The sequence below is a fragment of the Dromiciops gliroides genome, chromosome 4, assembly GCF_019393635.1.
Source record: "Dromiciops gliroides isolate mDroGli1 chromosome 4, mDroGli1.pri, whole genome shotgun sequence".
Taxonomy (NCBI): domain Eukaryota; kingdom Metazoa; phylum Chordata; class Mammalia; order Microbiotheria; family Microbiotheriidae; genus Dromiciops; species Dromiciops gliroides.
Genome location: NC_057864.1, coordinates 2,714,499 through 2,727,931, shown reverse-complemented (window position 1 = coordinate 2,727,931; position 13,433 = coordinate 2,714,499). Strand labels below are relative to the sequence as shown.

The 13,433-nt window shown below is 46.5% G+C and overlaps 1 protein-coding gene across 1 annotated transcript in view; it reads left to right on the top strand.

Moving 5' to 3' along the window:
• MSH4 (mutS homolog 4) overlaps positions 1 to 13,433 on the top strand; it is a 68,539-nt gene that overhangs the window by 14,606 nt on the left and 40,500 nt on the right. The window contains exons 6-8 of the mRNA XM_043999329.1: positions 105 to 278; positions 2,663 to 2,835; positions 3,730 to 3,797. Of these exons, the coding sequence (XP_043855264.1) occupies positions 105 to 278; positions 2,663 to 2,835; positions 3,730 to 3,797 (415 nt within the window). The remainder of the gene's footprint in view (positions 1 to 104; positions 279 to 2,662; positions 2,836 to 3,729; positions 3,798 to 13,433) is intronic.

Genomic DNA, 13,433 nt, shown 5'->3' with positions numbered 1-13,433 from the left:
GGTTCAGTTGGGCAGGATAAGTTTGTAAAGGAATGTCTCTTTCTATATGATTCATTTTTTATGATGAAGACGTGTAGAAACATCTTGTGGTGCTCATCTTACAGATACTACTGTCTAGCAGCTGTTGCTGCACTGCTGAAATATATGGAATTTACTCAAAATTCCATGTATGCCCCAAAGTCGTTGAAGGTTTGTTTCCAGGGCAGTGAGAAGACGGCCATGATCGATTCCTCTTCCGCTCAGAACCTTGAATTGTTAGTTAATAATCAAGATTGCAGGTAACATTGTTCTATTTTTAAAAACCCATAACATCCCTTTTTAAACATTGTATTTGCCTAAGAATATTGCTGATTTAAAGTTCTCTGAACTCTTTGGGGAATTTTGTGCAGATACATTATTTTTTTAATCATCATTTACTATTCATTCAACCTTCTAATGTGTAGCTAAGAGGCAGGCAGTCAGGCAGAGCAGATGGAGAGCTGGCCTTTCAATCAGAAGGACCCAGATTGCAGTCCTGCCTCTGACATGTGTCTATAGACAAACCATTTAACCTCAGTCTTCAGACTAGAGAGGAGTTACAGATCAGTAGCCATGACTACGTGGGTTAGATCATAGCTCTGATATTCTCACCCTCCTTTCCGCCTTCCGTCTTGCTCCTCCAAAGAAGGAACAGTTCCGCTGTGGCTCATCTGCCAAAAGAACTCAGCTTCAAACCCAGCTCTACGTGGATTACTAACCTGGAGTCTCAGATGTCTCCCTCGGCAAAGCAGGACATGCAGGAGATGACTAGGGCTTACGCCGATCAGGAGAACGCCTCACTGCTCCAGGAGCTGCCAGAGCACCCCACCGACCCCTCCCAAGTCCCAGATAGTTTGTCTGCAACAGTTAGGGGGCCAGCTGTGATTGCCTCGGCTTTTACTCACCTGAGTCTCGCAGCAAAACTGTTCTCAGAGGATGTCATCTTGCTCATCATTAGCATCGCTAACATTTATACGACGCTTTAAGCTATAAAGTGGCTTCATACGTATTTTATCACATTTGATGTCCACAAGTCACACCCATTCGACACGTGAGAAAATCTGGGGTGATGGAGGACGAGAGACGTGCTCTGGGTCCCACAGCAGTCAGGAGCAGCTGCCCCAGCAGTGACTGTTCAAGAACCATTTTTTTGGTTAGTGTATCAGGGTGAAGCTCTGATGAACAAGGCAAATTTAGACAGTTTGGGGCCTTGTTTGCATAAAACATTAGGGAAAGCTTAAGATAGGTGAGTCAAGCATGAACTGCTGGCAGGTTTGGGGGAAAACCAGAATAAAACCACTGAAGAACGTGAGAGTGGTTTATACAACGTCCAACTCAAAGTTTGTGATCGGAATGTGAGGAAGAGGAGCACAGGGCTCAAATTTTCAGTTATATATAATGAAGAATAATAAATGCTTTACATATGTAGTCTCAGTTGATTCTTAGTTAGTGTTGTAGGTATTATAGAAGAGATCATTGAGGCTAAGGTGAGGGGCAGCTAGGTGGCACAGTGGGGAGAGCACTGGCCCTGGATTCAGGCAGACCTGAGTTCAAATCCAGCCTCAGACACTTGATACTTACTAGCTGTGTGACCCTGGGCAAGTCACTTAACCCTCATTGCCCCACAAAGAAAAAAAAAGAGGCTAAGGTGACTTTCCTATGGTCACACAGGTAGTAAATGCCTGAGGCAGGATTTGAATCCAAGTCTAACTGAGGCCAGCACTAAATTGGCTGTATGATAAACCCTTGTGTTTACAGATTTCTTTAAGAGTGAAAAATGTGATGCTGTGGATTAAATGCTGGAGAAAGTAATAGGGCGATTGAGATGGCTTCTTCATCCCAGTAGGAATTTAGAAATGAGCTATCGAAAAAGTGTTGTCATTTCTTTGAATTGTTCTTTCCTGCCATGAAGTTCCCTGTGGTAAAATCTGTAGGCACGAAAGCTCATTATTTGGGGCCTGACGTAAGTTTAGAGACCGAAGCTATCTAGACGGGTTTATTCTTTACTTTGTGGCACTCGGTCTCAGTGAGGGAACTGCCAGGTGAGAGAGTGCTCTGCTTGTTATCTCCATTGGTACCCACGAGGCACTTCACCATGGCCCGCATCGTCCCTGCCTGGAGGAGGAGGGTTCACATTGACCATGATGCTTTTGTAAACGATTGTCCGGTTGTTCAGCAGGTTCATGTTGGCCAAGGGAGTGGTCTCAGACTACCACAGTGGTCTGTTTACTAAATTTAGCAAGTAAATGAGTGACCAGGAATAGTCTGCAGAGTGTACAACGTTAGGTCAGATCACTGCTTACCAGGTCTTGATATTTAAGGGATTCATGTTTACTTTGGTTTTTGTCATTATCATTCACAAATATTTATTAAATGCTTGGACAGCGGGGGAAACCAAAGAGTGTGTACACATGTACACACAAGAACATGTACTCGTGTGAATGTACACACAGCACACAGTGTAATATACACATGCACATAAGAACATACACACGAACATATAACACTCATACATAATGCAAGGGTGAAGAATACCTATGATAACACACATATATGAACACAGAACACACTACACACAAGATCACATACATATGCACGCACACATATGGCGTACATGTGGTGTTCTTTCCTTATGTCTCCCAAGGAGCAGTCACACGCTTTTTGGTGTTCTAAACCACACGAAAACTCCGGGAGGGAGTCGGAGACTTCGTTCTAACATTCTAGAGCCTCTAACTGATGTTGAAACAATCAACATGAGACTAGACTGCGTCGAGGAACTACTCCAGGATGAGGAGCTCTTTTTTGGCCTTCAGTCAGGTAAAGGCAAATCTTATTCTGCTTCCCCGGACAAAAGCTGTAAAACTCTCCTGGCCTTAGGGAGCTGCCTCTTGTCCCCCCTCCCCCCACTTTTCTGCTTTTAAATCGGATGAGGTCATTTGGGGCTGCGCTTTGCTTTCTGAAGATGCCTCTCTCCTTATGCCCGTGGCTAATGCTGCACAACATGCCCGGGATGGCTTGATCTGAACAACCTTTGAATTCTCCACCCTGGAGAGGCTCTATCCCCTGATTTCTTCACCAGTGCTCCAGGGTTCCTGCAGGAGAGAAAAGAGAAAGTCAGGAGCCTGGCCAAGTTCACCCCATACAAATAGTTTTGTAGTTCTCCCCTGGGCCCTTCGGCCCCACATACTTCTACATTTTGCCCTTAGGAAGTCGCCACATTTCCCACAGCATCCATTAAAACCCTCCCCATTCTTTCAGTTACCTGCACCCCAATAATAGGTGAGCTGGCTCTGTGTGTCAGTTCCAGGCAATAGACCTTTGTTCAGTGTCCCTTTGGAAGCTTAAAGAGCTTCCTTAGTGCTTGCTTCGGCGGCACGTATGTATACTCACGTTGGAACCGTACAGAGAAGATTAGTGTGGCCCGAACACAGAATGAAACAGGCTATTTTTCACTTTCTTTTACCTTTTCTTCTCTTATTCAAGTTTTCTTGTACAAAGTGACTAATGTGGTCATGTTTTACAGTTATAATTGCATATGTATAACAAACATCACTGGTTTCTTACTGCCTTGGGTGGGGCAAGGAGGGGTAGAACTCAAAACTTTAAATAAAAATGTTTATTATTTTTAAAAATTTAGAAAGCAATAAAAACAAAGGAAAAATATGCTTCCAAAAAAAATACTTCCTTGGTCTCCTTTATTTTTTATTCCAGTTATTTCAAGATTTCTGGATACAGAACAGCTGCTTTCAGTTCTCATTCAAATTCCAAAGCAAGATACGGTATGGTAACACATATCCTTTTAAAAAACATTTCACAGGGGGCAGCTAGGTGGCGCAGTAGATAGAGCACTGGCCCTGGATTCAGGAGGACCTGAGTTCAAATCCACCCTCAGACACTTGACACTTACTAGCTGTGTGACCCTGGGCAAGTCACTTAACCCTCATTGTCCCACAAAAAACAAAAACAGAAAAAAAAAGCCCACCAAAAAAAATTTCACTAATGCCTTAGAGTAATAATTAAAAGGAATCAATATGTTTTATTAAACCACCTGGTCTTTTTTTTTTTATTTTCCAGGGCAATGAGGATTAGGTGACTTGGTCACACAGCTAGTAAGTGTCAAGTATCTGAAGCTAGATTTGAACTCAGGTCCTCCTGAGTCCTGGGCCAGTGCTCTATCCACTGTGCCACCTGGCTGCCTCCTCACTTAGTCTTAATATTACTGTGATCTCCTCGTCTATTGGAAGGAAAAAAGGAAATGGTGATTTTAAAGTTAAAACACCTGGTATAATTGGGGATTCCAGCATCCTGGTAAAGCAGACATTCTATTGAATAAGGCATTAGCTACATATGACATCCATTTTAGTAACCACTTAAAAGTGTAGAGTAGAATGAAATATTTAGAATGTAGATTAGGATTTTACATTGTCTCAGGTCATTGTGGATGTCTGTACAAAACTGCAATATCTCTGTGTGTGTGCACACATCTGCATATGTACATATTTGAAAGTATTTTTTAAAGTAGACTTGCAGTTAGTTTTTTTTCCCAAGAGTCCAGATTTGCTAATGGCTCACAGGCAGTTTCCAGTGGAGTGCCCCGGGGAGTCATGCTTGGCCCTGTGTTTTTTATTGCTTTTGTTTTTAAATAACTGGTAGAGAGACATAGACAGTGCGCTCATCAGACTTGTAAGGGGCTAAAATTCTAGCTAGTCTGTCTAAAATATCTAATGCGTGGCCGTCAATAAATTATAAGCTTTACAAGAGTTAGACTTTTAAGCATTTATTAAGGAGGATAAGGATTTGGTGAAGACAAAGAGAAAGGCCTAGATTCATCTATCTATTAAAGGGAGAGTGCATTTCTAGCGAGAGCGAGAGAGCCAGCCTCGCCCCCTCTTCCTCCCACAAGCAAATGTTACTTCCTGATGCCAAAGAACGGCCCGTCTTGCCCTCAGATGCCTTCTCCCCATGGCGGAGCGTCGTGCAGTAAGTCTCCAGCAGGTGGCGTCATTCCAGTCGTTACAGACGTGTGTGTGACGTAAAGTGCACAGTGGATGACAGAGTGGGAGATCAATGGAATCTCGGGTTGAATCGGGTCAGACAAAAGTCATCGAGGATAGATGGAAAGTCTTGCAATTGGGTCCACAAAATAAGCTTCCCAAGCATGAGACGGAGAGGCCTAGCAGGACTCGGGTGGGTTGCAAACCTCGAGGGAGTCCCAGCAGCAGGAGGGAGCGAGCAAGAAGCCTGCAGGATGCAGGGCTTCATCAGGGAGGTGCTGGCCCCATCACTGCTGTCTGGAACACTGTGCTTGGGTCTGGTCATCACTGTTTAAGAAGGACCTTGACAAGCTGAAGCACGGAGGAGGAGCTGGGCACAAAGGAAGCTGGAAGAGCCTGGAGGCTGGCGTTTAGCCTGGAGCCGACTCAGGGCCTTCGTGGGGAGCAGGAGGCAGGGCAGGAGTGCTGAGGAGGGGCAGCCAAGAACTGGGTTTGTGCTTGGTCTGTGCCCTTGAGGAGTACAGAGACCCCCGAGAGCCTCCTTCAAAAACAGGACTGGCCGACCTGCCCGGGGACTGGCTGGGGTCTACCTCCTTTGGGTCTTTAAGCCATGTGTCTCAGTGGGGTTTCCTTTCAGATGGGGGCTGGACTAGGTGGAGCTGAGGGTGCCACTAATTCTCATTTTGTCATTCTGATTATGAGGTCTGGTATCTACTGATGCCCTTTAATGACCTGAGGAGCATCTATGGACACAGGGGAGAAGGATACCCATGTAAATATTTTAATTAAAGAGATGGAGAATGTTTTAAAACATTATAGAGGTTTTCTCTCTATTAAAAGAAAAGGAAGGGGCTGCTAGGTGGCGCAGTGGATAGAGCACCGGCCCTAGAGTCAGGAGGACCTGAGTTCAAATTCGACCTCAGACACTTAACACTTACTAGCTGTGTGACCTTGGGCAAGTCACTTAACCCCAATTGCCTCTCTAAAAAAAAAAGAAAAAAGAAAAAGAAAAGGAAGAAGATGTAGCACATTGGTCTTTTCCTGTCTCGATGACAAGAAGGCTAAGTTGTATCTAGTGTACTATTATTGCTCTGCAGATTATGGATTCTGCCCGTCCCACACAGATCCCATAAAAGAGCACTATATAATGAAACCTGTCACGGGTCAGGCAGAGGAGCAGATTTTTTTCTCCTTGTACACATATCACATGTTTTGTATTCACCAAGGACACCAACCGAGAATATGGAATACTGAAAAACTCAGAATCCTCAAGAAATGAGTCAGGCATTTTTCTGCTGTCAGCAAATCTAGTCAGCACAAGCCTTGTTAGTGCAAATTTCTTTGAAGAATCCATAGGTGAAGTTGGCCTTTTGATAAAGTTATGCAAAGTTCAGTTAATAGAAAATTGAATCAGTTTTACACTTCTGATTATTGTGCATTTCCATTAGGATCCTTTACATGATTGTGCTCATGATTTATGATTTTAATATTGTTTAACTCCTGGGCATACCATTATTTTAAAATGTATTATATTACTTAAAAAAAAAACTTAGAGCAGTGATAACTCAAAGAATCTATAACTTCAAATACTGTCATGACAATATTGCTTTTTGAATGGGCATATCCATAACACCAAACACTTTCTGACTTGAGGCTGACGGGCCATTCTTTTTGTAGTAGATGCAAAAGCAGGGAGAGTAGGGATTGCTAACTTCAGTGAACGTCCGGGTGTAAGAACACCTTTCTTTTCGTATATGGGGAAAGCAGGCACAGGGTTTGGGAAATTTCCCAGTTGTATTCTGACGGCAGAAAGTCCTCGCGAAGTTTTCTTCTATTAGCACAGAGAGATTTCAGGGAGGTATTTTTGGATTGCTGGCTTGTATTTGCTGGGAGGAGGGTTGAGCTCATGATCTGCTCTGGGAAGACCCTTACTGGAGGCATGGGGTGCTGAATCCAGGCTGAGTCTCTGTTCCTCAGCTTTGGACTGGGCTGAGGGCTCAGGCTGTGATAGGACTTGGGCTTCCCTGCGCTGAGTCAGCTCGTGGCCTCTCGTCTGGGGCTGAGTGATGTACATTGGATGTCCTTAGGCCCTGGGAGCTGATGCTGTGCTCCTGCCCACCCCCACTCCACAGTTCCTGCCTTGGTGACTCGCGTCTGCTCCCCAGTTCGAGTTGTGCAGCACTCCGTTTTCATCTAGTTGATTAGACCCAATTAGCTCTAAGAGAGGGAGATTTACTGTGAAGAAATGGCAGGAGCAGGCGACCCAGCTTTCTTGGCTGTGTGGTTTTCTCTAACTTTATTCAGTAGCGAAGATGTGGTGAGCAGTCAGGGCCGGTTCCCGTCAGGACGCAAGCACCAGGATTTGAAGATGCAGGACGGTGTGGGATGGCACGAGTTGGCTAGCTGTTGGGACTGAGGAATGCATTTGGGTAGGGGCAATGGCCTTGGGAGGTGCAGGAGGATGAGACCACAGGGAGGGGGAACCGCAGCAGACTGAGGGCTGGTGAGGGGATGTTGAAGTAAGAACACCTGCCCTGCGGTGGGTGGTGGCCAGAGCAAGGGGGTGACCATCTCTGTGCCAGACTGGGAGCGGAGGAGGCTGAGGAATTGGGAGGGTGCCTCTTGCCAACTTTTATAACTTTTGAGAGTACCCCAACCTCCCTGTTTCCTAGAAACCCACTGCAGGTCACGCTTGACTTTTCAGTCGTGTTTATAACCCAGATCCATTCTGTTTGCATGGGGTATTGTTTCAGCCTTCATAGTGTCTGGCACTGCCTGCACCATGCTGTGTAGACCCTTAGCCCCTCCCAGCTGGACTGCTGCAGTAGCTGGGGGGGGGGGGCTCTCCTGCCTCAAGTCTTTCTGTGTTTCAATCCATCCTCCATTCAGCTACTAAAGTGATCTTTTGACTGTCACTCACTCCACTGCTGTGGCTTCTTATTGTCTCCAGGTTCTGATATCAGTGCTTGCTTTGGGGTTTAAAGTCGGCTCGGCAAACACAGGTGCCTCCCATCTGTTCGGCCCTGTCCTACGGGCTGGGGGTGACAAGAAGGCAAACCCAACCGAACCAACTCTCCTCTTCTCCTGCAGCTCAGCCGGGAGGGGTGCGGGGGGGGGGGGGGGGGAGACAGCGTGCAGATGAGCCATGTGCCGGTGAGCTGGAGCCCTTCTAAGAAGGGAGGCCTGACCATTGGGCTTCCTGTAGAAGGGGCATTTTAGCTGGGCCCTGGTGTAAGCCAGTGAGGCCAGGAGGCAGAGATGAGAGGGGCCCCAGTGACAAGGCGCTAAGTTAGACTGGGAAAGCAGCAGAGGGCCGGACAGCGAAGACCTTGGCCGCCACAGAAGGCCGTGGAGCTCATTTCATATGGGGACGACATGGGCAGAGCTTTGCTCTAGGGAGGTCCCTTAGATGGCTGAGTGGAGGGTGGATGGGAAGGGGGACGGGCGGGACAAGGAGACCCCCCAGCACGGGATGGCAATAGCCCAGTTGAAGAGGATCAATCACATCTCGATCTTAAATCAGCTTTAAGTGAGGCTGAGTCGCACAAAGCCCTCAACCTCACTTTCCCCTGAGTCACTGAAGTCCAGTGGCTGCGGCCCAAGAGCCAGTGGACCACCTTGGCCTCTTCAGTGTCTGACCAGACTCAGAGTGCTCCCTAGAGCCTGCTTCAGCCACCTGCATGGCCACTGGCACAAATTGTTCTCGTCTGCCCCTTCTGCTGGGACAAGTCTTTGCGTGCTTGGGGTAGACAGTCCCTTAACTCCCCGGCAGGTTTGAGGCCTGCTGGCTACCTTCAGGGGGTTTAGCCTTTCTACCAGGGCACTTTCCTGGTCTGTGGCCACTTCCCATGTGTCAGCTCCTTGGAGCCACAGGTGAGAGGGAGGGGACGCCAAAGGTGGACAAGCAGCCATCACACCAGAGGTGTTGGTCCTCCCCAGGTGCACCGGGCCTGCGCTGGGCTGGCAGCAGGGTCAGAGGAGGGAAGGAGTGTATGGAAGAGATCTTCTCCAGGTAGAATCAACAAGACTTGGCAACAAATTGGATGTGGAGGAGAGAGAGAGAGTGAGGAGTGGAACGTGACCTCGTAGGCCATCAGACTTCCCGGAGACCAGCTTGAGTTTAGGGATGAGGTTGGAAGCTGGACTACAGAGAGGTCAGAGGAGAGTGAGAGGAAAGAAAGGGGCAGTAGAAAGCCTTCTGGGGCATTTAACCAGGCAGGAAGGCGAGAGGCCGGATGGGGCGGAGGATGGCTGATTCTGGTGAGGGTTTTATGAGGATGAGGCAGACAGACATGTTTGTCAGCAGTAGGGAAGCGGTCAGTAGACTAGGAGAGACTGAAGGTGAGGGAAACAGCAGGGGTGATTCTACAATACTGCAGTGACTCAAAATTGCAGATCATCTCAAGGGAAGAGAGGGATGTGTGATGGATCTGAGCAGACTGAACCACGCTGGAAAAGGACGTGTGTGGTGACCTAGCAAGAGCATGGGATAGCAGAGATGCTCTTTGTGCCACACCAGTGCCCGGGGTCAGGAGAATTGCGGGAAGACATGCGGCTCTGGATGGGAGTCAGAGAGTTGCACAAGTGCTTCGTTTTGTGTGGTGTGCCACGGCGGGGCGGGGGCTGGAAGGCTTTCCAAAAGGGGATGGAGCTGGCTAGGGTGAGCCATTTCACTAGCTGTGGGTCATGGTCGAGTTAACCTCTCAGAAGCTTGAGAGACATTAAAGAGCTGTGTGTAGATGGGGGCCTAACAGGAAGGTCTTGTTAGATACAGAAGCTTATCTGACATTTTATGCTCCATTTGTCCTTCACTAACCCTTCTGTGCATTCTCAATTTCTCCCAGCCATCTGGAGACAAACCCATAAGATTCTTCTCTTGTGAGCATCCGTCTTGCTGAGTGGCCGGCCTAATTCTGGGTCTGCCAGCTGAACTGCATGATAGGCACAACTTCAGGATGATCTAGATAATCTCCGCAAGTTGCCAGTGCGGAACTAGTCAGCCGAGATGAGTTCTTGCTTCTTTTGCTTCAGAACGAGCCGTTTCTGACCTCACAGGCTCGTTAGCTGTATGATCCCGGGCAAGTCACTTCACCCTGTTTTCCTCAGTTCTTCATTTGTAAAATGATCTGGTGAAGGAAATGGCAAACACTCCAGTATCTTTGCCAAGAGAGTCAGACCTCACAGAAATGACTGAACACCAACAATGGTGTAATAGTGCATAGATACAAATGGACATTTGAATAATGTCTCTTCACCACCCATTGTATTCTATTGTGTATTCTACTTTGGAGACCTGCTTTCACACCTCATAGCAAATCTTTGTTGATTGAATGTGGATGATTCTAATTGAGTTCTTCATGGGATTTCCTTACCTCTTCATCATTTGCAGCAGATACTGATGTAAGATTTGCAGTTATTTTCATGAGGTCCTTTTGCAGATACTTATCATGAAGACTGAACTATATGGTGGTGGCCAAATATACTGTGAAATAATCTTTCTTACTACCTTTGGCCGTGTGGTGGAGACAGAGAGGGCTCTAGATGCTGGGGACAGGGGCCTGCCAGGAATTCAGTGGCAGTGGCAGCAGGGAATATTCCAACCTCTAGTGCTATGATGTTTAAAATCTAATGTGGGTCCTAACCTGCCCCCCCCCAGTTTTGGGGGGAAGCTGGCTAAACTTACTGATAAATTCAGCTTTTTAGTATTTATTAAAGTGTATTAGAATTTAGTGAAGAGAGAGAGGTTGAGAGCAGATCCCTTATAGAATGGAAAACCCTAGCTTAGATCTATTCGGTCTAGCCAGAGAGAAAACCTTCCTTTCCTAGCAGCCCATGTGAAGTCCTGCCTGCTGCTAAGCTGAAGTCCCGGACGAAAAGAGAGCGAACCTCAGCCGCTTCTCCCAGAAGCCCCCTGTGAAACAGGAAGCAGGGTCATCCACACACACACACAGCTCCAAGCTAATTGGCCGGTAGCACTGATTGACAGAACTAACAGGCAGTAACTTCTGGATGCCAAGTCACATGTTTTCTTTCCAGGGCGGAGCTGCCCTGGTTCTCACAATGTCCCTCTCAGCAGGGGGTGGCACTCCAATTCTCACAGTGCACAAAAAGAACCAAGAAAGAAGACCAGGGAAGGAAGCCCTGGAGAAGAAGGCAATTCTAGAAGACCCCAACCTAGCATGAGGAGCCAGAGCAAGTACCAGCCCTGTTGCCCGCTGCCCAGTTCAGGGTCCTAGATCCAGAGTGGAGAGGAGTGGTCCCCATCCCAGAAACGTGGCTGTGTGGCTCAGAACCCAGGAGCAGAGCAGCAGCAAGTTGGTTCTAGACTTTAGTCCTGCATGTAAGCTTGCAGTGTAACAACCAGAGCAAGATGCCCAGACCACAGGGAAGCCTGCAGAGCCTCCCCAGGGGCTGCCAGGATGACGTCCAGAAGCTGTCTGCTGAAACTCAACTGAGCATAAGCCAACAGACCCAAACCTGCATCAAGAACTTAGTGTTCCGCCCAGGAGGGCAGTGAACAGACACACCCATTTCATTGTTATTCAGCTGTGTTTGACTCTCTGTTGACCCCATTTTGGGGTTTGGTTGGCAGAGATCCTGGAATGGTCGGCTGTTTCCTTCTGCGGCTCTTCTTATAGATAAGGCACTAAAGTAAGTGGGGTGAAATGCTTTACCCAGGGTCACACGAAGAGCAAGTGTCTGATGCCAGATCGGAATTCATGAAGATGAGTCTTCCTGATTCTGAGCCCAGTGCTTCCCCACTGCCCCACCGAGCCTCTTCAAACCCCTGGACCCATACAGAACAAATCGAATGCCTCGTGCAGAAGACAAGCCTTGAGCACATCTGTTAAGTCCTGAGAGTCTTCTGTGGGCTAAATATTTGCAGCTTTTACAGGTCCATCATTTCCCCTGTAGGATTATGCTCAACTATCAGGGGCAGGACCTTTCCCTTTGTCTTCAGGTGTATCTCATCTCCTGTAGCTCATTTCTCTTTGTCTTACCCAAGAGTAGAATTCTTTAGTAACAGGATCTTCCTCTTTCTGCCTGCTTAGCATGTTTTCTTTTTGACACGGGAGCTTCGGATCGTATTTCTGAGTGAATTACACCTGGGGTTCCTCCTAGACATAATCTCTGAATTCTCAGCATCTGCGCGGTGATTTCTGTTTTTCACATTCCTCAGAAATTTTCTTGCCTGGTTTCTTGAAACGTTGTGTTCAGGGTTTTTGGTTCATCATGTTTTTCTGGATTGCCCAGTTTTTTGGATGATTTCTCCAAGTCATTTTCCAAGTAAATTATTTTTTGTTTATAAACATTTTACGTCCTTCCAATTTTTGAATCTTTTGATTGCTGTTTCTTATCATTTAATTTTTGAGTTCTATTTACTTACTTACCTCTATTGCTTGGCTGAGGTTTTTATGCTTTTGTTCTAAGCCATATATTCATTATTTTTTAAACTTATAGTTATAATTTCACAACCTAGTACTTCAGTTTTTTCATTAGGACCTCCCATCAACTGCCATGGTTCATAGGATCAATCCATTCTTTTCTCTGTAGTTGTAGTTGTTTTGAAATTATTTTTTTCTTTTGAAGTTTTGTCCTTGGATTCTCTTACCCTCTAGTTTTTCTTCCTTGTATGAAGGTTTTTATGCTTTTCCTTATTGCTTACTCTTTTTTCCTGCGATTTTCTTTTATATAAGAACTTTCTTGGGATGATGCAGTAAGACACAGTGTATATGACCTCAGACAATTACTAGCTGAATTACTTTGGGCAAGTCAGTTCTCCTCTATGTGCCTCAGTTTCCTCATTTGTAGAATGGGCATAATAATATCTATTGCCCAGTGTTGCTGTGAGGATAAAATGACAAAAGCTCTCAGCACAGTGCCCGGCCCATCGGAGGAGCTATATAAAGGCTAGCTGCTGTCGCTATTTCTGGTTGTTTTGATGTGACATAGTGAAGAGCATCATTCATTAATAACCGACTCTGCTGTCTTCCCCATCACCGTAACCTACAAGCTCTTCCCCTTTCTCCCCACTGGTAAGTTCAGTGCATCCCTTCAGTTCTTGACCTCAAACTCCATAAGTGTTTATAAAAAAGAGCGGAGTTCTCTGTACTCCTACACAGATGCATCACACTTTTTTATTATTACCGAATCAGGAAGTGTCAGTCAAAGTACTCGGGTTTCGCTGTAAGAACTGTCTCCCCAGTTAGGGTAGCTGATTCAGAGCCATGAGACCTTAGAGGTCACACACATTCTCCTCTGAGGGAGTGGAGGGACTTGTCTAAGGTCACACAAAGACCGAGTGGCAGAGCCACAGCTAGGCAGAACCTTTCACTTTGAATCCCACATGATTTCCACATCTCTGCATGTCCTTTTTCTGCTGGGGGTGTATCCTTACACCTTCAGCTTCCTATGAATATT